Here is a 24,185-nt window from a genome sequence, read left to right as displayed (position 1 = left end):
CCCGGAAACCCTTGATTACAAGGCAACAACGTTACCACTACGCCACCGGGGAGGCCCTTCATGCTTGAAAATGTCACAAGTAACAAAACAGATTTCGAAATGTGCCGGCCGCATGTGGCGGAGTGGTTAGCACATCGCGCTACGACGCCAGGGGTCCCGGGTTCGAATCCTTGCCTGAGAATGGATATTTGTGAGTGTCCACTCATCAATTTCATCATATCATCACTCATCCCCATCTTCGCAAATTAGTCAAAAGTGGCACAAAAAGCGAAGTAAAATAAAGCAAATCAAATCAAAAAGATTTCGAAATGTAAATTGTACTTCTGGTTGGTAAACAGAGTTCCGGTTTGTGACCTCCTCCTTTCCACTGAACCTGAAGAAACAGTTCAAACTTTTCCTTTACTCTGTTTTTCTTTGAATTTGTGTGACAAAACTGTTTTCTGTTTTTATGATTTTGTAACATCAGCAGAAATCGCCGCAAGGTTTACGTGTTTTTAAATGCGCTTGGAATTTTTCTGACAAATACGTATGCAGGAGTTTCGAAGCGGAACTTACGTCGGCTCTCGTCACACTTCCGCAGAGAAAATACCAGTGTGACGTCTATATTTCCGCCAACACTTCAACCACTGAATAGAAGAGATTTTTTTAGTGACATACTGACCTACTTCCAGTATTATCTTTGTCCGAGATGGAATCAAATAGCGATATGAAAACTAACTAGGCGCTACTCACGGTCGGATCTTGTCACGCCGTGGCGTATTTATAATGATTTTGTTTACTTAAATTTGACTCAGACCAGAAATTTTATGCAATATAAAAAGGCTGTCGCAGAGAAGGTGAGAATAATTCCTGTATAGGAAAACAGCGACCTCCATTGGCTAGCAAATGTACTAGGATGAAAATTTGGTTCATTAGCTGCCGATTGAGACCAAAATGAGCGCAATACGTCAAAAAGTCGTGACTGCGTAGGAGTTAAAACACAAGCATGTACATGGACACCTCGAAGAAACATTAAAATGAAACCAAAAAAGTACAAACCACAAAATTGTTATTCTGAATCAGCCATATTGAGTAGACGTACATCTTTTTCAAAATAGGCACCATTGACAGCTAAGCAAGCGTCCGTACGCTCCTGCCACTTTGTGAATGTGTTTGAAAATTCGTCGTCAGGAAGCGAACTGAAGAAAACTTGCGCTGCGGTGATCACTTCTTTGTTCGTCATGAAATGACGACCACGTAAAGCGGCCTTTAAAAGTGGAAATAGCCAAAAGTCGCAGGGTGCAAGGTCCGGGCTGTATACTGCATGCGGAAAAATGCCAATTTTTCTCTTCGTCGCGTAATTCTGAAAAGCCCGCGCGGTATGCAACCGTATTCAATAGCGTCTCGTTGATCACGGACGGTCTTTGTCCAGGATACGGAAGCAAAGTGCCTGATACGCGCCTATTTTCCAACAACTTGTGCCATCGGTACACTGTGGCTCTACTCAGTCTGTCTTGATCGGTATATGCCTGTTGAAACATTGCATATGTTTCCGCAGCACTTTTCCCTAAACGCCAACAAAATTTTATGGCATGTCGCTGTTCAGCTTGAATACTCATCGCGAGAAGCAATGTTATACACAAAAACCTGGAGGGGTAAACGAAACACATTCCACGTAAATCAACACAGCTGCTCACTAACGTAGTTTCTCAACATGTGGCAACTTGCTATGGAAACAGAATGAATCATCCTACACGACGCGACTAGTGCTGAAACCATAGGCAGTGTTTGCCAAGCCAGGAATAAAATCTGTCTCACCGTCTCTGCGACAGCCTTTGTATGTGTATTTTGTTTATAACATTTTTATGCTTCACTTACTTTCTTTAAGAAGTAAACAAAATCTATTGTAACTCATTACCGGACGAAAGTACAGTTGCTCGCGAGTGAGCACAGTACCCTTTCTTCTCGCGCGTCCGACACAACTGAAACAAAGATGGCTCTGAGAGCGTTAGACAAGACTCATTTCGATGGTATTTCATTGAAGGGGATGCTCGGAAAGGAAGGTAACGAAAGTTTGGCTCTCACGAACTCCACTTACAAGTATTTGAAAACGAAGGTGAGCGCAGCGCTCACCCGTGAGTAATGGCGGGCTAATTAGGAATGAACAGTTGGAACCTTGAAAATATTGTAAAGAACAGGTCCTTTCGAAAATTGAAGTTCAAAGAACTGATGTAACTTTATGATTGTAAGAGATAGCGTTGAGATAAGTGTTCATTTCTGCAGTTAAACCACAATATTGTGTGTTTAATTAACAACTTTCCATGTATAGCTAAGCGTGTTTCACCGCCCCACCGCAAGTTCCGAGTTCAAATCCCGTTCTAGGCATGGACATCCGTAGGATTTTTCCCACGGAGGAGCGAGCCACTCACAATGATGTCCCATTTAAAAAAAAAAAAACTCCTTCGATTTGAAGTTACTATCTTCCTGCAATGTTCTTATAACATAAATTACTGTGACTGAAATGAAATTTTATGTATATTAGGTCGACATTAATTTTCCACGAGGACGTCCCCCCCCCTGAATGTCCATGATTCTAGGCATCAGTGTGTCATTTACGAATACTTATTAATAATTTTCTAATCATCATACATTCTTATCGCGATTAGGTTAAAATATAGAGCAGCGACAATTAATAAGAAATCAGAAATAGAAATGGTAATATTTAATGAAGGGTTGCAACTGGTACCTGGAATTCTACCGAAATTACGCCAAAAAAGGCGCATGTTAATGGTAATAACTGTTAGTTGATTTCAGAACATAAGTTAATTATGTACATGAGTTGTTGTTGTTATCATTTAAATTTTTCTTTGTGTACATAAGTTTCTGGCACTGAGACAGAGAGAAATTACATAAACAGATTTATTGTGCATAAATCATTTTCTTCAAGATCAATGACGTCACTAGGACTTTTGATTCAGAATCTTCAATCACTTGACGGATAAAATTTGGCATGCTGAATCCAGACGTGTAATATATTGTGGTCTAAAGTCTAAAGTGAAAGCTTTGAGATAAGTATTCACTCAAGAACTCGTTATCAAGAGATAAAAATATATTCTTGTATACCTTGCATGTCTACAGATCCAGAGTTCATCTCGTTATCTATTTTTGGTTTGTTTTCTGCGTCTCTGTAAACAGACGGACTACAAATATATGGATATTGGCTGTTTCGTAAATAATTTTCTCTAGTTACTAATGTAAATACACTGTAGGCACCATGAAATGAACATCGCCTGTGAAGATATTCGAAATTTGTTTTAGGAACGTTTACACTGTATACGTATAGATTGTGTGTGCGCATCATCATTGCCTAAATACGTCAATCGCTTTGCAAAAAAAGGAAACGGCTATATGGAGCCAAAAAACGCAGCCGTTAGGGATTTGAATCTCGAATTCTTTTGGCCTTCACAGTTTTTCGTTGTCCGATGAGGTAGAAGTTCTAGAATGGCTGAATTTGTTTAATGATTGAAGCAAATTAAATGGGAAGTTGTGACTTACCATCAGAACCGTATATTGGTCGGAAGTAACTGCTTACGCATCTTTAAATTGCAAGTTGGATCTCTCCATGCACAGCGCTAGCATAAATAGTAAGGCACTTCACTATCATTTTTTCTCAACAAAAGACGATCGATTTCATCCTTGTTGGCACTCCACCCCCTTCTATACTCGGTGACCACTGTGCACATCTACGTATATCATCAAGTCTGAGCTAGTATATTAAGTTACCTTGATTATAATATGCGACTGAACTTGCAGAAACAAGTTATAACTAAGTAAATTCACCATCAAAAGGTCCAGAACTCGATTCCTAAAGTGGATCGAGCTTCAGGGGTTTCCATAGAACTTAAATTAATTAAGTAGGTTTTGATTAGCTTGTGCCAACATGGTTAAATCTATTATTGACTGATTAATTAAGTTTGTGTTTTAAGTCCACTTTATGCACAGTAAGGCCAATCAGGACTGGACCTACAGTTTGAAACAGGATCCAAACCACTATGTGAGTCCACTGGGTATCGAACCTGGGATCCCTTGATTGCTAGGCGATGACGTTACCTCTCTTAAATCTGTTATGTACAGGCAACGGCAAAGATAAAAGCAGGCAAATTGTCCATAGCTATTTTCATTCTTTTATTCTACAACCCGTGTTGTGTTAAGGAATGGAATTCTGTTGATTTTAAGCAAATGTTTATTGATGTTTTTTCTAGTATTTCAATTCATGACCATGACATTGTGGAAAAGAGACTGAACAAATTGGTGACGGACAATTCCCTTACTTTTTCTTTTGCCCTTTGGTGTACCTTAAATACTATATGTAAATGTTTCCTAGATACAGGTACAGGTACAGTGGGATCCATGAGTATTAACGTGCAAATTGTCCATCACTATGATCGTGCACTTTATTTGACCCAATAAGAGCTACAAGAATGAAAAGATTTGTTTGATTTGGTATTTTAAGTCCACTTTATGAACATTAAGGCTAATCGGGACTGGACCGACAGTTTAAAGTGAGATCCGAACCATTATGTGCCTCCACCGGGTATTGAACCCGGGACCTCTTGATTAAAGAACAATAATTTGCACGGTAATACTCATGGATCCCACTGTACAGTAGAATAGGAATTTGAGATGGGGAGGGTACATTTGTGATATAATAAAAATACAATCCAAGGGTATGAGGGAATGCCAAGTACCCTTTCTTCTTGGCCATTTTGTGTCGCAATAATATACGTAAGAAATGTGCAAGATTGGGATAATGTAATAATGTTACACAAGCTCCATTTTCATATGCTTTAGCCTACAGCCACTTGGCACAAGTAGAGAGAAACTCAAAACTTGACGTAATGCTGCTTTGGTGGACAAGCACATTAATTGTTCTACTCACTGCCTCGCCTATGAAGGTTCTGGGTTCAAGTCTCGGGCAGAGTATGAGTGTTAATTATATTTGATTTTCTGTTCCACCTTATCATTAGTCACCCTTACCATGACATTTAACTTAAAGTTAGAAAAATAGCCTCAATAAGGTCAAAAAATAGTTAAATCCACCTGTGCTTTGCACCACGCCATGAAGGCGTATAGGGGGTGTGAAGTTAGGGCCCCACGCTTTCTTGATCACAGCCGAAGGTGGGAGTGATGTGATAAGCACCACGCCCCTAGCCGCCTTTACCCCCAAGAGTTTCCTCCAGGTACCCGCTTTATACGACGCTGGGTGGGCGCCTCAATAAGGAATAAACAAAATTCAAATACATAGGTAATGCAGTACATATAGATTTATTAAATTTGAAACTTTTGTTAAAATGTGTGCACAAGAAAGCAATAATGATTTATACATTAATGAAGACTATACAGAATGGGCAATTTCCTTTTGGACAACTATGTAATTATATATTTCCCCTATAACACATATAGTACAATGTGTGACTTGTCGTGCTATATGTATTGACAAAATGTAGTACAACTCCAATGGTGTAAAATATGTCAATTATCTGCATGCACTACACAGATAATTGTGTCCGAGACGGAATTATCTTCAAGGAAACCTTCTAAGCAGGTGCATACTAACATATTCCAATTTCTGTGAATTATGATCTTTTGTCTGAAATATTAATATTAGGAAAAATAGTTCAAAGCATGCTCATCATGCCAGGACCCGACAACTGAAATTGTTCTTTTTGTATTCTGATACTTAATATTATCCCAAACAGTGTGTGACAGAATTACGTTTTGTCCCAATACATTATACATATTCAATTTTCGTTGATTGATTGATTGAGTTGGTATTTTAAGTCCACTTTATGCACGGTAAGGCTAATTGGGACTGGACCTACAGTTTAAAGTGGAATCCAAACCACCATGTGCCTCCAAACCGCGTATCGAGCCCGGGTCCACTAGATTACAAGGCGAAGACGCTGCCACCATGCCATAGGGGTATTTTATTGTCGCGTTGTTTTCAAAATTATATCATTCAGAGCAACTGAAAATCGATGTTAATGATCGAACTGTAATACAATATTGCCTCCCCGATAGCGTAGTGGTAACGTCGTCGCCTTGTAATCAATGGGTCCCGGGTTTGATACTCGGTGCAGGCATAGTGTCCCGATTAGCTTATCTGTGCATAAAGTGGACTAAAAACATGAGAAATTGTCACTTTTTCGAAAGAAAATCTACATATTTCGAAATTGTGGTGGTGTAATTGTTTGGCTAGGTCTACGTTGCATTTCCATATCGAACAGGCTGTTCTGTTCTGGGTTCTTGATCAAGATGTGTCTTGATCAGTCTCATGGCAAATAAATTCCATACCATGAGAGTCAAGCTAAATAATGTTTCGCGAATATATTTTCAAACAGGTATTTTTGTTTGAAGTGGCTGCCTGAGAAGAATTTAACACTTTTGGTTGCAGGGTACAATGTAAATACGTCCTGCAAAAACAATTTAAAAAATCAATCGACACCAAATTTGTCATGATGCAGTTTGTCTGAAACTATTACAAAAGAATCAGTAGGAAAATCAGTCCAAATGGTTGCTGTTTACAAAACAAGCAAAATTAAGAAGGCACAGGTTGTGCCTGATCTCCAGACTTCAAGAGAACCTACAGTAACCATTGCATATTCTCATCATGCGTATCTGCACAAACTAGTTGCATGAAGAGCATCAGCAAGGCATTTGACAGGATGGACGCAGGCCACATTATTTATGTGAGGATGCTTTTCACTAAAGAATTTAAAAGCATCTCTCAATGTCATCAACATATAACGCTTCTGCTTCTGGATGTTTACATCAATTGATTTACCCATCACTACGTAATCTTTTAGCCCTGGTGGCATCCAACGTATGCCATTTTCATTGTAAAAATCTTGCAAAACGCTAATCAAATCATCACATTTTCATGAAAATCTACTTGATGATGTGTAACTTTTGAAGACTTTGGGGGAGACGAGACTTCGTTGGACACGGAGGCTGATTACCAAGACTTTTATGAATCTTCTATGGCGACATGCAACTTAAAGAGCCTCCTTGAAGGTCAACACTGCTGCTTGGAGTGTCCAGAGCACCTTTCTACGTTTCGGACCCGTTCCCATAACCTTATCAGGTGTATTGAATTCATCTTCTGCCTATTCAATCTCTTCCCTTCATGGTCCTTCTCTTTCACTTTATCATAAAAACCTGTTTTCATCTTTCTCTGCCTACTTTTGCATTGACATTCAGATGCTGTCTTAGCTATTATACTCCAGTAAAGTTACAGAGTCCGTGAAAATGAGTTATCAATATGCAGACAATAATCTAACATTATAATACATTACAAATACCATTTGGAGCAATTCGCAGTTATCACTGGTAATTGCATCACACGCAGTTGGTAATTTCGTCACAGTGATATTCAGCCAATCCATGAACATTGTAAGTATTACAATACAAGTGAGTAGTACCAAAACATACCTTTGCAAGAAAAGTTTTACTTCCGTGTATTAACAACTTACGTTTTTATGAGAAAAAAATTGAAAAATTGTGACGGAATTACCATTTTGCCTTCCGTATTAAAAGACGCGCATATCTCAGTTTACATACACAGAATATACACCAATAATTTCTAGGATATGTCAATCTTACCATACTGTCATATTAGTTCCTGCTTGCCATGTACAGTGAGTTCATGGATCGATAACATCTCCACAGCTATGCTACCATATACCACCTACCACACTGTTCTTGCCTGTATATTATGTTTGAAATTACGGCGTTTCAATTCGGACATCTGGTATAATGTATTTGCTTCAAACTAGAAGCTCACCGGGCAATATAATATATTTCTGCTCTCCCGATGGCCATGTACCTAGCGGCCATCTTGCATCTTCCTGCTTCTAATTTACTTTTTACGTCCACTCGGTAGACACCTTCTCCTGCAGTTGAATGGAGTAACTTTTTTTTGGCCAAGGCTCATAGAACCAATTGATTCTGGGGCTCTCCCCTTTATTTATTAAACCTATGGTTAGCCAGTTAGTAAGATTGCTTCAGAAGCTGCACAAAAGAAGACAATTGAATTGCTTCAGATAATAGTGTTAGTCGACCTGATTCGCTCTCGCCAGCTTTCTTATATTTCAAAATTAATTATTAAGTCTGTTGACTAAGTCTGAAATGTTGAGTGCGTTAGCATGGTGCTTATTTGCGTCCAAGCACGGTGTAGCGAAATTTTGAGTGTGGTCATTACAAATTAGGTTAGATAGCATCGTCTTTTTGTCACTTCGTGCACACATAGTGAACACATTAAAGACAAAATTTTTATCTATCATGTTTCCATTCTTTTATGATCATGTTTGATTTAGTAAAGGTAAAGTTCCCCGTGCATATGAAAGCACATTTAGGGGATGTGGGGGTATACTCGATCTCTGCCAGTTTGGAGGTGATGTGACCAGCACCACGCTCCGGCAGCCTTTACCTCCCAGGGTTGCCCCCAGATACTCATTGATTTCAGACTGGGTGAGCCCCAGAGCCGTTGGTTTATTTCACTTCGCATTTCTGCCACTGTTGGCTAATAGCAAAGATGAGGATAAGTGATGATATGATGAAATTTATGAAGAGATGGCCAAGGAATATCCGGGATTCGAACCTGACCCCTAGCTTCGTAGCGCGGTGTGATAACCACTCCGCCAAGAAGGCCTGCTCTTTTATGATCATTATAAGACAAAATGGAAAGCTTAAAATTTTTCACATAAAAGTAACTATTACTTTGTTACTTTGAAAAGTAACTTTATGATCTTTAGCATTTTCAATGAGAGATAGGCTGGCCCGGATTTATACATGTGTAGGGGCGGATTGAGTGAGATCCCCCTTCTGTATAAAATTTCTGTTAAGCTTATGACTTTTAAGCCATTCTATGTTAGATGTTTCAAATATACGTCACGTATTTTTTCATTTGGCAGCTCTTTTCAAAACAATTTTCCTCCCAGTGAAGGTCACTTTTCTTATGGAAACTGTAGACACATATAAATTCACGCCTGTGCACAGCGAATCTAGAAATTTGTCATCTATGAGTGTGAGTTTCTAAGTCCACATTATGCATAGATAGACTAATCGAGACTGAACCTACAGTTTAAAGTGGGATTCGAACAACTATGTTTCTTCGCAGGGTAGCAAACTCTGTACCTCTTGATTACAAGGCGACGACTTTGCCACAAAGCATCGGGGGAGATCTCGTTTCTATTAGAAAAAGAATGCAACATTACAACAACTATCCAAGCACTTCAAAACGAACAAACTTGAGACATTGATACTTGACAGAATTGTTTCGCGTGCTTGAAGTGTTTCCATCTTTAAGCGAAAACGTCAGAATGAACGCAAGAGTTATTTTCCTAGTGTATCACTTTTATTTTTATTGTCATCTCTAATTCCAGATTTCACTCATCGCTACTCATCCTTCTCTGCAAGACTTGCATTCATTCTAAGAAGTTAGGCACAAAAGTGATAGGGTAAGATAAGATTGAATAACAGGATGTCCGAATTGAAACGCCGTAATTTCACATACTTATATTAAACATAATATACAGGCAAGAACAGTGTGGTAGGTGGTATATGGTAGCATAGCTGTGGAAATTTTAAATAGGTAATGAATAGTAAGGATTCGTTTATTTTCCAGGGGGTGAAAAGTGGAAATGACAACCAATGCAGAAAAAGCTCAAACTGTGTGTGGTACGTAGAATTGGGATCCATTATTGTAGTTCAACGACGGTTTCGTGCAGAGTATCACAGACACCCTCCCGATGGCAAGAGAATCAAGGCGTGGAAAGCAGCGTTTCTAGAGACAGAATCTGTCGCTAAGAGGCATGGTTGTGGCCGATCACCAACATCAGAGGAAAACGTTCAGCGCATTGCAGATGCATTTGCACGAAGTCCCAAGAAATCCGTTCGTACGGCGTCACGTGAGATTGCTCTCCCAAATTTTGTGTACGAACAGATTTCTTGCAATAATGGATCCCAATTTTGCGTACCACCACACACTTTGCGCTTTTTTAGCATTGGTTGTCATTTTCACTTTTCACCCCCTGGAACGATACAAAATAAACGAATCCCTACTATTCATTACCTATTTAAAATTTCCACAGCTATGCTACCATATACCACCTACCACACTGTTCTTGCCTGTATATTATGTTTAATATAAGTATTTGAAATTACGGCGTTTCAATTCGGACATCCGGTATAATGTATTTGCTTCAAACTAGAAGCTCACCGGGCAATATAATATATTTCTGTTCTATCTTGCTATTTTCCAAAATGTGAATTTTATATGTTGCCACTAAGATTGCAAGCTCAATAATTTTCCTAAAATTAGAAAAAAAAAGAAAAAAAATGTTGTTCCCTTATGTTACTTAGTCACTTACTGCGTATTTATTGGGAAGCATATTCCCTAGGTCCCCGTCTTGGTAAACATTACAGAAAAAGTCTCATATTACCAATACAGTTTGGTTAGTCTGTGCTGATTATGCATGTAATGTGCTCAATCCGCAAGTAAATTTTTTTCTATGTTCCAGTTTTCATGGAATTACTGGACTTTGTTTTTTAGTATCGTGTGTTATATTTCACCTTATTCACATATCCCATTCTTTCTCTCTCTTTTTAGGGAAACTTGATCAAATGGGGGTTACAGCCCCAGTCACTTCCCTTGAGACTGACACTGTACCATAATCTACTTTACAGAGAGATTGTCTGTATATTACTATACGGATCTACTACACGGATAATATTGTCAGCATGAAAGCAGTTGCATCAAAATTAGATCTAGAAGAAGGGTGATTCTTTCGTGCATGCTTTAACTGTGGTACAATGAAAACATTCGCATCCATCCCTTTCAAGAGAGTTTATCATTTGGAACCTTGTAAAAAATTTGAAGTATCAGTAAGATCTAACTTTAATGACCAATGAACAATATGGATAACCAAGTTAAATTTCTTGATTAATGTGTGATGTGCAAAAATTTATGTTTGTCCCATAGTACATTTAATGATGTAGTGTATTGTTATTTTTAACACATATTAAGTTTGGCTGAACCTTAGGATAATCTCAACAATGGTATTTTCGAAAATTATTTAGTTTTGCAGAAACATGCTGATACTCTAAATTCTGCAAATTAGTTTTGTTTAGAAATCCCTTTTAAACATTCCACAGAATTTTTGCATGGATTACATTCGCTGTTATCTAGAAATATTTTACAGAAACAATTCAATTATAAATACCTACAGAATAACAATAACAATAAACACGAAGGTTCTCTTGAACACTCTAGGAAGAATTCTAAACAGATTTGATTTTGCAGAATTTAGTCAGTCAGATTTTTTTTTTTTCAAAACAAGGTAAATTTTCGAAATTGTTGTGACAGACCCAATGTCCAGCACCATCTTAAATGCAAAAGTCGTACAGTATTGATATAAGCATACACGTGCAATATATTAGGCACCCTTATACTCGAAAAGCATAAAACTAAAGATTTAGCAACAATTTAATTAACAGTATGATATTTATTTACCATACAAGGTCTACAAAAGTCATCTTATGAATACTCTTTAAATAAGACAATTGCATTTAAAAGACTAAGTTATCACAGTTGGTTTCACAATGTAGGAAACCAAGTAACTATCAGTTTCAAAAGGCATTTAAGTGAGGTTTTTGTCAAATTCCTCTGTCCTTCCGTGGAGGAAGTAATCGAGCCATGAACACTGTTAAAGCTGGGTTAGGCCCAGTATTATTAAACACAGCCTTACCGTTGACTGTGTAGTCGGCATAGTTCATTTGGTATATAGGTTCCATACCTGCCCTTTCACAAGCTGTGTACGAAGCTCGACTAGTAGCATCTGCCTTGGTCGCCGGGAACCCTTTCTGTGCACCAAGCTTCATGCTCTCACTGACCAGCTTCGTGGCAAGGCCTTGCCCAGAATACGACCGGTCTACTGCGAATATCCCAAGGTCCAGTATTTTATCTACATCTAATGTTGAGAATAAGTCTAGATTGAGATGTATCCACGAGAGGAAGTTTACCATATCACGCATCATGGGATCAGTGATGGAGTGAGCCTGCTTAGCCCACTCTTCAACGAACTGGGGCGTAAAAGACCTATTCAGCGAAGCTCCCACGATTTTATCATCGTGGCCAACTGTGGCCAGCACACATAGTCCACTCTCAAGATGACTGCGAGCGTGCACCCTGAAGTCTTTCTCTCGCTGTCCTGTTGAGCAGGGAGGGTAAGACCAGGTAAGTACTTCATCGCGGAGGAAAACTTCCGTCACGTGGTCCAGGACTTCGTCGAATCGGTTCTCTGTCACTGGTTCTATCTTGATGGCCTCTGCGTTCTCCACCACTTGGGACGTGGACCCATGTATCAGTCTAGCAGCCTGGCAGGAACACCCCTGGGGGATCAGCCGAAGAGCCCTCCTCCACAGTCTGCAAGTTCCGAATTTAACAATCATGTTGATGATTATCTGAGGGAAAAAAAACAAACAAAAAGATAGTTAGAACTACTTTAAATCAACAAGAAAAATTATGATTACAGTAAGCAACAAGTCCTCTCCATTTCAACATTATGTAATTTCCAGATGAAGGACTAATTTAATAGCCCTGTATATGCCAATAATAATGTAATAACTTTAATAATAGTCACGATGAAACTACAATTTATGAAGTAATTGTTTTATGGTAACTTTCATCCAGGGTTGATAAAGGTCCAGGAATTTTAAATAAATTCAATTCCGGTCCAGGAGAGAAAATCAGCAAGCGTAAATGGGTTCTAGACAATGTATAACCTTTTCATTTTTAAAGTATTTCAATTCGGTCCAGGAACCTTTTTTACAGAATGAATTTCAATTCGATTCAGCAACCTTTTGTCCACAATGAATTTCAATTCGGTCCAGGAACCTTTTTTCCTCGCATCAATTTAAATACGGTCCAGGAACCTTTTTCAGGAACAATTAAAATACAGTCCAGGAACCTTTTCTCAATGTAACAATACGCAACTTGGACCTAATTTAAATTGTGCAGAAAAAAGGTTCCGGTCCTGCAGCGGAAGCCAATACAACCCATTAAAATTCATGGGTTCCTGGACATCAAACAACTCTGCTTTTATCTAGGCATTGAAAACTTCTACAATAAGATGACCAGATGTCCCCTATTAGCCGGGAAAGTACCTTCTTTTGAGTATCTGTCCCAATTTTGTAAGCTTAAAACGGGATGCCAAAGTGTCACTTTTTTGTGACAGCATAGAATTACTGCACCTATACACCTTCCCTACTATTACTATGAGCTATGACATAGTGACATTAAGAAGATTCATTCACTGACAAAATATCAATGAATGACTTCTAATTCTCAAGGACTGCTTGGTAGGAGTGCAGCGCTTTTCCCCATATTATGTTAGTTATTTACACAGTATTTATTTATTTAATTAGTTTGCAAACATGACGAAACATTTTTTATATTAATATCTGTACATTTTGCCGTACTGTTTTGTGACGTTTTTCGGTCAGAAAATATGAAAAATGTCCCATTTAGTTGTTTTAAAAACCTGGTCATCTTATTCTAGAACTAACAATGAACGTTGAGAATTCTACACAATCGGATCTTAGGATACTTTCATCCAAAATATAACTGGTCATGGAACCAACTTTATATTATCGAGCGAGAGCATCCCGACAGCATCGAAGGGAGCCCGCAGGCTCAGGGGGGGTAGAGTAAGATTTCACATCTTGGCCTTTAGTCATAGAAAGTTATATTTTACCATTTATTATTATTATCATTCCTATTATGTACAGTAATAATAATATCATAAATTGAAATTGAATTGAAAATATAAATACTTTGGCATTGTTGACAAGTTCACAGATCATCTACCGGCATTTAGACCCACAGCTGTAGGCTGACCGTGAAAATGGACGGGTCAGTGATTCAGTATCCAGATAGCTGGTGTCCAGTTTGCACGTGTTTGTGAAGTGTTAAGGTGTTAACTTAACAAGTGTTTTAGATTGTTTTAGTTTACGTATTACTTGTGCTTTTCTGCAGTCTCAATAATGCCACGCTATATCCTATACGTACAATTTAAAACAACGAATTTTGTGTACGACTCTTAGGTCATTACTACGGAATGGATTATAAGGTGCAAAATTATGGTCGGGAAAGGATAAAAAAAAGTTCTGAAAAGGTTTTCAAAAAGGTGCAAAAGAAAGGTGATTATAAGATGCCTTCATTCAGGTCTAAACCAGTTACTTTAACATCCGTTATTCAACACTGCAGCAAATAATAGCCTATAATTTATGGTAAACATGGTATAATTTATATTATACCATTTTATAGCTCAAAAGGTGCAACAAAATGTGTTCATTTTACTTAATTTGATGTCATAAAATACATATCTCAAACGGTATGTTTTCGGTTTGAAAACAGCTACATTTTCGGAAATGTGCTGCGCCTCAAAATCCGTTCCAAAATCCGTTAGTCATAACTAATTCGATTCATGCCCAATTCACAGACTGCCTAAATTCCTTCCCGATTCACCGATCATGACACCCGGCGGAGTGTGGCATGTGCAGTCTTATCGAAACTCTTCCAGATTCACAGATTTCTCCCCTAACCCCGTCCACAATACGCGCCCACCTCCTTCGAGGAAGTACCTTACCTTCTATTCATGGCGAAAGGTTTCTCGGTTTCGGCACAAAACTTGGCATTAACAGCTTGCTTAACAGTACTATTACCATTGGTGATGAGACATTCAAAACAAGCCCGAAGCATTTCACACAGTTGTATACCATACATTCTGAAGTTATGGGATTGGTGAGACCAGCAATGTACTAACCTAACCTAAGCAAAATATGTCTAGCTTGACAGGAGGATTGGCTTAGCGTTGGCTTGGTACGAGACAGATAATAACATCGGGAAACTTCTCAAGAATCTCGGCTATATGATGAAACTACAGTAAAGGTTGGCTTGTAGGACCAGACGATGTGCAAATCTATGAATTGGGAAGAGATTCTGCACGTGAAGAGAAGACTACACGTGTCATACTCCGCCGGGGAGTCATGATCGGTGAATCGGGAAGGAATTCAGGCAGTCTGTGAATTGGGAATCTGTGAACTGGGAAGTCTCGTAGAGAAGTCAGAAGGCGTTTTGCAGCAGAATTCCCAGATCTTCCTGTTTCACAAAGAGACATTGTTCAGATATTTGTGAACAACTTCGGGGAAATAGGGTCTGTTCTTGATAAGAAGCGAAGGGTAAAACAGAGTGTGCTTACTGAGGAGAAACCAAACGACGTTGGAGCACGATTGGAACATACTCCTCAACAATCCCTCCGGCGCCTTGCACAAGAAACATACATTTTCATGACGCCTGCGTGGCGAGCTACAAAGTTTTTAAACCTGAAGCCACACATCAGAAGAATTTTAAAAAAAAAACTATCAGGAGAAAAACTGAAGCAATTTCGGAAGAGGAACTTATACGTGTTAGTGAAAATTTCCTTTTAAAAAATGCCGTAATGTGTGGAATCAGGAAGACAACATTTCCACCACCTCTTGTAACAAGATACGTGCTCAATTTAATTGCAACTGTCAATGCAATTGTACAAGCTTATTTCATTACAAAACTGTTCCAGTTACGCGGATATTGCATCTAGTTTGCCGGCAGACTGGCGCTCACTGACCGACGCGCTAGCCGCCGCTCCACGGCCACCTCGGCCTTGAAAGGCACTGGTAGAAACTGCATTCGCCTTGCTTACTTTCCGTATACATCTATAAATTGTTAATGGATAGTTTTAGTACTTTTTCACGGTTCACAGATATCATTCACAGATCATTTAGCCTCCAAACGACAAAACAATTAAAAATGGTGGCGCGTGAATTGTCAAGGTCAGATCCCAACTTCGGGAAATGATTTCCTGACTTGTCGGGATCCTGAACAGTAGAGATATTCCAAAGGATTGTATTTAAAAGTGGTTAAATCTTAGTATTTTCTGCATTATAAGTGTCATATATTTCTTGACGTTAATAGTTTTTATTCCAGAACTGCAAAAGTAATCGCTTGAGGGGGATATAGTGTGTAGAATTCGAGATTTTTACCGCGTCTGGAATTTTTGCGCTTTTTTCCAGTTCCGAACGTCGGAATTACAAAATTTCCCTTCCGAATCCCATCTCGCATACCCAAAGTTACGGCAGACTCTTACCAGAAATCTCGGGGGGGGGGACAAAATGCACCTCTGCCCCCCTCCTCCTCCTTGCGGACGCCCTTTTCTGTATCCCATTAAATATGTCAGAGGAAAGTAAGAACTGTAATGATGTTTGAACAGAACGATATACACAGATAAATCAAAATAACTAATTGTTCGATTGTAACTTGACACTGCCACTGACTGAATTGTAATCGCCATTATTGTGACATCACGATTAATCAATATGATCTTGTAACTGACAGTAAAAATAAAAACAATGAAAGTGCATAACGGATTTTTCTCATTTTTCATCGTTTTTCTCTCGTCATCCCGTGATGATAAGGATGAAATGAAATTTATGAACGAACAGACACTCACAAAGAAAGAAAGAAAGAAACACATATGGCTAAACCAGAACTCGAGCCCAGAACTTATAGTGGGGTGACGCATATTGAAATAAGTTATGTGGTATATTGAAAGGTAACTGTATCTATGTACTAACATAATAGAATTTCTCTCTTAAAAAAAGAAGAAGAAGAAACGCATTTGATAGGCATGGAATCGAGACGATACGAAACAGGATTTGGCAGTCTTTCGGTTTTGTCTCGTGTGCGAGGAGGTGTTTCGTTCTCGGTCTCGTATCGATTTATAAATATGCAACATCTGGCTTATCGATAAGAAGAAGGAGATGCATAGTGTAGTGAATTTGGTTTCAGTATTTTTTTTCAAATACGATACAAAAATCTCGGACATAAGTCTCGGTATGCTCTCGATTGTCAGAAGACTGTGTCGCTACAATCTGTAATTGGCAATATGATGGCCTTGAAATCAATATTAAATATTGTCTTCAGTAAACTAGATCCGTTGACCAATGACAGGTGCGGTCCTCCATTCATATTAGGGGTTAGGCGTAGAGCTGACAACTCTGCACTGTAAAAAGACATGTCAAGAAACAGCAATATGAGGCCATGGATGTTCCCAAGGTAAAATACTCCGGAGGTAAAATAGTTCCCCATTCGGATCTCCGGGTGGGGACTACTTTGCGAGGTCCCTGGACTAAGGATAAGATCTACGTTAGGAATAAGGAAATTAAATTAGGCACCTGGAATGTTCTGAGCCTTTACCGGCCTGGGGCATTTCAGTGTACACTTAATGAGATAGTTAAGTATAAATTAGATGTAGTAGCTGTCCAGGAAGTTAGATGGCCAGGAGAAGGGAATTGTAAAACTAAAAATTATACTTTTTTCTATGGTGGTACTGAAAATCATAATTTTGGAACAGGCTTTTTCATAAATAATAGAATTATCTCGGTTCTCAAAACAGTAGAATTTATTAATGACAGGATATCATATGCAGTTTTACAGGGTAGGTGGTGTAAAATTATTTTAATAAACATACATGCATCAACGGAAGATAAAGATGATAATAATAAACATGATTTTTATACAGTTAGAACAGGTCTTTGATAAATTTTCTCAGTATGATATGAAAATTCTGTTAGGTGACTGTAATGCACAGATTGGCAAAGAAGAGACATTTAAACCCACGATTGGTAAAGAAAGTCTTCATGAATTAAGTAATGATAATGGTATAAGATTGATTACTTTTGCAACCTCAAAGAATTTAAATGTGAAAAGTACCACTTTTAAACATAAATATATCCATAAATATACCTTGTTTCCTCCAGATGGTAAAACTCATAATCAGATAGATCATATTCTCATTGATAAGAGAAGGCATACTAGTATAATTGACGTTCGTACACATAGAGGTGCTGACTGTGCCAGTGACCATTATTTAGTAATTGCTAATTTAAGAGAAGACTCGCAGTGATAAATCATAAGCAACAAAATCTAAAAGTTCTAAAATTTAATACAGGAAAATTTACTGATGAAATAATTAAGAAAGATTACCAAATTAAACTGTCAAATAGATTTGATGTTTTGCAGGATTTAAATGATGATGAAAATATAAATGAAACAGACGTAAATAAGAATTGGGAGCACATATCTAATGCAATACAATCAGCAGTTAAAGAAAGTATAGGATACCATAAACCAACAAAAAGTAAGCCATGGTTTGATCATGAATGTCATAATCTAATAGAAATAAGAAATCAGGCTAGACTTAAGTGGTTAAATAACTCTGATAATACAAATCTAAGCAATTATAATAGAATAAAGCGAGAAGTTAACCGAACATTTATAAGTAAAAAAAGAGATTACATGAAAAGAAAAATTAACGAAATTGAAACAAACGACAAAAACAAAAATATCAGAGATTTATATAAAGGTGTAAATGAGTTTAGAAAGGGGTGGCAACCTAAATTAAACTTGATAAAGACGGTGATTTTCTAGCTGACCCAAGCGATATTCTAAATAGATGGAAGAAGTACTTTAATGACCTTTTAAATGTTCATGTAGGAGATAAATCAGAAGTAAATGAAGTACACACAGCAGAACCTTTAGTTCCAGAACCTAACTTGACTGAAGTTAAAGATGATATTAAAAGGATAAAGAATAACAAAGCACCTGGCATTGATTTAATACCAGCTGAGTTAATTAAATATAGTGGAAATTCGTTAATATGTCAAATTCATAAATTAATTTGTTTAATATGAAATAAAGAAGAAATCCCTCAACAGTGGAAAGAATCCATAATTGTTCCTGTGTTTAAAAACGGTGATAAAATGAACTGCAATAATTACCGTGGAATTTCTCTACTCTCAACAACATACAAAATATTATCTAACATTATTTTAACAAGACTAATCCCATATGCTAATGAAATTATAGGTGATTATCAATGTGGATTTAAACGTAACAGATCAACTACAGTTCAAATTTTTCACATCAGACAGACACTTGAAAAAAAGTGGGAATATAATCAAAATGTCCATCAGATATTCATTGATTTCAAAAAAGCATATGATTCGGTCAAAAGAGATAAATTATATAATATATTAGTCGAGTTTGGAATACCTAAGAAGCTTGTTAGTATGATAAAAGTATGCACCAGTGAAACACAAAGTAAAATTCGTGTGGGTATTAACGTGTCTGACAAATTTACAATTCATGATGGGTTAAAACAAGATGCATTATCTCCATTGCTTTTTAATTTTGCCTTAGAATATGCTGTTAGGAAGGTAAAAGAAACTAAAGAAGGACTAAAATAAAATAGTGTGACTCAGTTGTTAGCATATGCAGATGATGTAGACTTATTAGGGTATGATATAAATACAATTAAGAATAATGCTAAAATATTTTTCAAAATTGCTAAAGAGATAGGTTTGGAAGTTAACAAAGAGAAAACTAAATATATGTTTACAGGCCGAAACCAAGTGTTAGGTAATAATCAAAATCTAATTATTGATAACGACTCGTTTGAACCAGTTTCCAAATTCAAATACTTACGAGTAATATTAACAAATGAAAATGATATTCAAGAGGAAATAAAAAGTAGGCTTAATTCAGGAAAAGCATGTTACTTCTCTCTTCATAAACTTTTGTCTTCTCGTTTAATATCTAAGAAACTAAAAGTTAAAATATACAAAACAGTAATTTTGCTTGTAGTATTATATATGGGTGTGAAACTTGGTCCCTTACATTGGAAGAGGAACATAAATTGAGAGTATTTGAAAATAAGATCCTTAGGAAAATATTTGGACCTAAAAGGGATGAGGAGACAGGTGAGTGGAGAACGTTACATAATTTAGAACTACATAATTTGTATTCATGTCCAGATATTATTAGAATAATTAAATCAAGAAGACTTAGGTCGGCAGGCCATGTGGCACGAATGGGAGAGGAAAGAGGAGTTTACAGGATTCTTGTTGGGAAACCTGACCACCTGAAGGAAGGCCAAGACGAAGATGGAGGGACAACGTTGAGGTGGATTTAAAAGAAATCGGTAGGGATGGAAAAGAGTATATAGATCTTGCCCAAGATAGGGACAGATGGAAGGCCTGTATTGCTGCAGCCATGAACCTTCGGGTTTAAGAAGGCTAGAGAGTTCGTTAGTTAGTTAGTTAGTAAACTAGATGACATTTGGAGAGGAATAATCCTATATGTTTGTCTATATTTTGGCATGCAGGTTACTGCAAGTCAAAATAATTTAATGAAAAAGAAGGGAAATTACGCGTAAGTTATTGCTCTAGTTTTAACTAGTGGTGTGCGAGACCTCGAAAAGTTGTGTGGGATCCAGAAAAAAAATTCCCATCCCGATCCCGAACAGTCGGGAAATTCCAGAGTCACTAAAAGTGGTCAATTCTCGATGTTTTCTGCATTGTAAGTGTCTGACACGTCTCGCAAATTGTTGGTTTTCATTCCAGAAATGCAGAAAGCATTAATCAATCACTTAATGGAAAATTACGTGTAAAATTCGATATTTCCACAGCATCGGGAAATCGTAAACATTTCCAGTCCCGAAAATTTCCCGACTTGATCGGGAAATTGCGAATTTTTACCGTCCCGAACGTCGAGAATTTAAAAATTTACCGTCCAGACCAAAACATTTCTGTCCCGCACAGTCTAGTTTTAACAATAGCTAACTTGGCTGAAAAGCCAATCTCCCACATCAGTTGAAGATTGTTGTAATTAATTTATTAGAATTATATTTTAACTGTTTCAATACATAGGCCTACTACTCACTAACACTTGTAAATCTAATCTTTTTTAAAAAAAATTGACGTATATTACGCTAATACTTCGATTTTGATGTGGGATCTGGAAACACTGAAAGTTCACGAGATACGACTGTAACACGTTGAGGGCAATAGCTTCAAATACAGGGTGGGCACAAAGTCGCTTTCCCCAATAAATAAAGAAATCAAATAATTGGGGAAAGCGACTTTGTGTCCACCCTGTATATATTCTGTGAGTACCTAGCTTCGTTATAATGTTACTGATCTTCAAATACGTAACACAACATCGCAATCCATCTACTTACTTCCAGAATTCATAGTACGTTCGTAACTTACCTACCAATATTTGACAAAGTAAGACGAAAGGTTGCACTTCTCTTTAATTGAATGATATTAAATTGTGTGGTTGCATCGGAACTTATCACTTAGATATTATAGATAACGAAAGGTGCCAGACATTCATGCTGATAAAAGTGTCTGCGCTGTCAGAGTAAAAACCAACCGTGTGAAATTGATTAGCTTTTGTACATCTTGGGTTAATCCTAATTATGGGAATGATGAACTGATGACGTAGGTGATCGGAAAAATGCAATGAAAAATGCATGAACCTTACCAAGGGTACGAACGTAGCACATTGTGCTGATCATTCCTGCTGCAGATAAAGGGAGATAATATTGACTATATGTGTCCATATAGTGGTTCAGGCACCACATCATACTGTATAGTCAAGTTCTGATTATCCTTTCTGTGCATAAAATTAATTAAATCTTTAAGAAAACTTCTGCTATAACTCTGCACAACAAGCACGTAGATTGAAAATGTCGCAGACACAAACAATAAACGCAAAAGTTGGTTTGGTGAAATTTGTCTTAAATCCACTTTATGCTAAGATATGCTAGTGTGGTCTGCGTCTACAGTTTAAAGTGCGAGCCGAACGTGCCTACCATCGGGAATCGAAACCAGAACCCATTGATTACAAGGCGGGCAACAATTTACAAAATTGATTAGCAAAGTCATATAATTTCATTAGGGGTTTGCGTGATCCATTTTAAAAAGTCGTTAATTCCCGATTTCCTACATTGGAACTCATCGAAAATTGTTAGTTTTTGTACCAGAAATGAAAAAACAAACACTTAAAGTGAAAATGACGTGTAGAATTTGAGATTTCCAGAGCTTCTGGAAATTGCGAATTTTTCCCGTCCCGAATTTCGGGATTAAAAAAATGTCCCGTCCCGACCCAAAACATTCTGTCCCGCACACTCCTAAATTTCATATTACTGGATCACTCACAACCTTGTGATTCCTTATTCCAATTTCTCAAAATCTATCTCAAAGTCGTACGTTATAACATTCGTTACATGCAAATACAAAAATTGAATGCACAAACCAGCAAACAACCCAGGATTGTTTTGCCTCCAAGCGTGTAAAGGACATAACGAACGTTACTGTGGCTAATTATCACATCCTGGCATGCATCCAAATTAACCGTGGCACGTAAAACAATCCAACCTTTGTCAGACGTGAGAGAATTAGCTATTGGTAGTGAGATGACACATGTCTTGTTTTGATATCTACTCTGGCATGGTTTGTTTTCGTGCACAGATAGCTACGTTTTGGAAAGTTCAAAACGACGAAGTAAAGTTTCATGCTATAGACAATAAACAAAAAATTAACATTAGCTACATAATACATGTTCAGTTTTGAGTTTTTTGTCCACTTTATGTACAGATAGGCTAATCAGGACTGGGCCTACAGTTTAAAGTGGGATTCGAACCACTATTAAGTCTCCACCGGGTACAAGGCGACGACCTAAACAATATGAAATCGGGCAGGTATAATAAATGTTACACGTAAGTAGGCTATTTTTTAAAAAAATCACAGGAAAAATGAGTACATGAAAGTGAATTTTAAAAACTTATCATCGAGTTACTTTTCACGACCGAGACGTTTATGGTTAAGTATAACAATATCACATCTAACAATAAAGTTAATAAATGTTAATTAATATAACGTGACTAATACTTTTTACGAAAAGAAAACATTATTGTAAAAATATAATTTTCTTTCAAATTAATGCTTAATTCCTTTCTGAAATTACAATATTTAATTCGTGTCTTGCTATTCTTTATATGTTCTGCTGTCTATCTAGACCAGTGGTCCCAAACTCGCGTTTGGTCTCGCCGATGACGTAGTGGTAACGTCTTCACATTCTAATCAAGTGGTCCCGGGTTCCATACCCGCTGGGGGCAAATAGTGGTTCGGATCCCACTTCAAACTGTAGGTCCAGTCCCGATTGGTCTTTCTGTACTTAAAGCGGACTTAAAACAAAAACTCAACTCAACCCAAACTCGCGACGTAACACCAACCGTTTTCCTGCCCGCATGAATGACAAAAAAACTAAAACTAAATAATCATATTCCATGCATGTAATCAAATATTAAATGCCATATAATATCAACATAATAATGCTTAGCAAAGTAATCCCCTTTTCAAAAACTGTTAACTAATTTAAGCATACATATTGTTACGACGAGAATAATGCGAAAACTGTGCAAATGTCTTCCTCCAACAAACAATACTGTCTATGAATCCGAGAGAACAGGGTTCTGTGTCATCTGCAAAGGTGGAGATTTCTGTTTAGCGTCGGCGGTTGCCAGGCGTACTGCCAGGAACAATCACACAAACCTGGGTTTTCCAGATGTTTCGAGCAAGAGTACAGTCAGGGACATTTCTGGGTTATAACGGTTCCATTGAAAGCAGATGGGAGTCGTGACAAGTCAGAAGTGTCCGTGACTGTACATGATGGTATAAATAATCACGATTATGTTTAGAATTTATGAATGTGTGCACCGTAATTAGCACGATTAATAGCATATTATTTGCTACTTCAGATCCATCCTCACACAGTCCAGCCGACCTCAGTGGCGGAGTGGTTAGCACAGCGCGCTACGACGCCAGGGGTCCCGTGTTCGAATTCCAGCCTGGCACGGGAGTTCTTTGTGAGTGTCCCTTCATCATATCGTCACTCATCCTCATGATCGCGATTAGCTAAAATCGGCAGAAAATCGACGATAAATAACTAATCGAATCAAATCAAGCAAATAAGTCTAGTCCGAAACTGGACGCCCGTGCATAATTTGAAGGGAATTTGCCCCCAGCCCTTCCTAAACTAGATGCTTAAAGGTTTCATTATCAAAGTGTAATGTAATTTATGGATTTAAAAATCTAATTGATGATAGGCGACATTTTTCAAGATGGCGGCACTATTAAAAAATGACTCCCAGGCTACATTATGTTCTAAGATCCTAAAGTTTCAATTTCAGGCATAAAAAAGT

At 37.7% G+C, this 24,185-nt stretch overlaps 1 protein-coding gene across 1 annotated transcript in view; it reads right to left on the bottom strand.

Annotated features, from left to right (window-relative positions):
• Window positions 1-11,521: 11,521 nt before the first annotated feature.
• Window positions 11,522-24,185, bottom strand: part of LOC145978578 (arylalkylamine N-acetyltransferase-like 2) — a 49,410-nt gene continuing 36,746 nt past the window's right edge. The window contains exon 2 of the mRNA XM_083111282.1: window positions 11,522-12,501. Coding sequence (XP_082967408.1) covers window positions 11,695-12,489 — 795 coding nt within the window. The 5' untranslated portion in view covers window positions 12,490-12,501 and the 3' untranslated portion in view covers window positions 11,522-11,694. The remainder of the gene's footprint in view (window positions 12,502-24,185) is intronic.

Source organism: Lepisma saccharinum, chromosome 25 (assembly GCF_977018435.1).
Source record: "Lepisma saccharinum chromosome 25, izLepSacc3.1, whole genome shotgun sequence".
Taxonomy (NCBI): Eukaryota; Metazoa; Arthropoda; class Insecta; order Zygentoma; family Lepismatidae; genus Lepisma; species Lepisma saccharinum.
The sequence above is the reverse complement of the archived record's forward strand: the minus strand, read 5'-3'. Positions and strand labels throughout refer to the sequence as shown.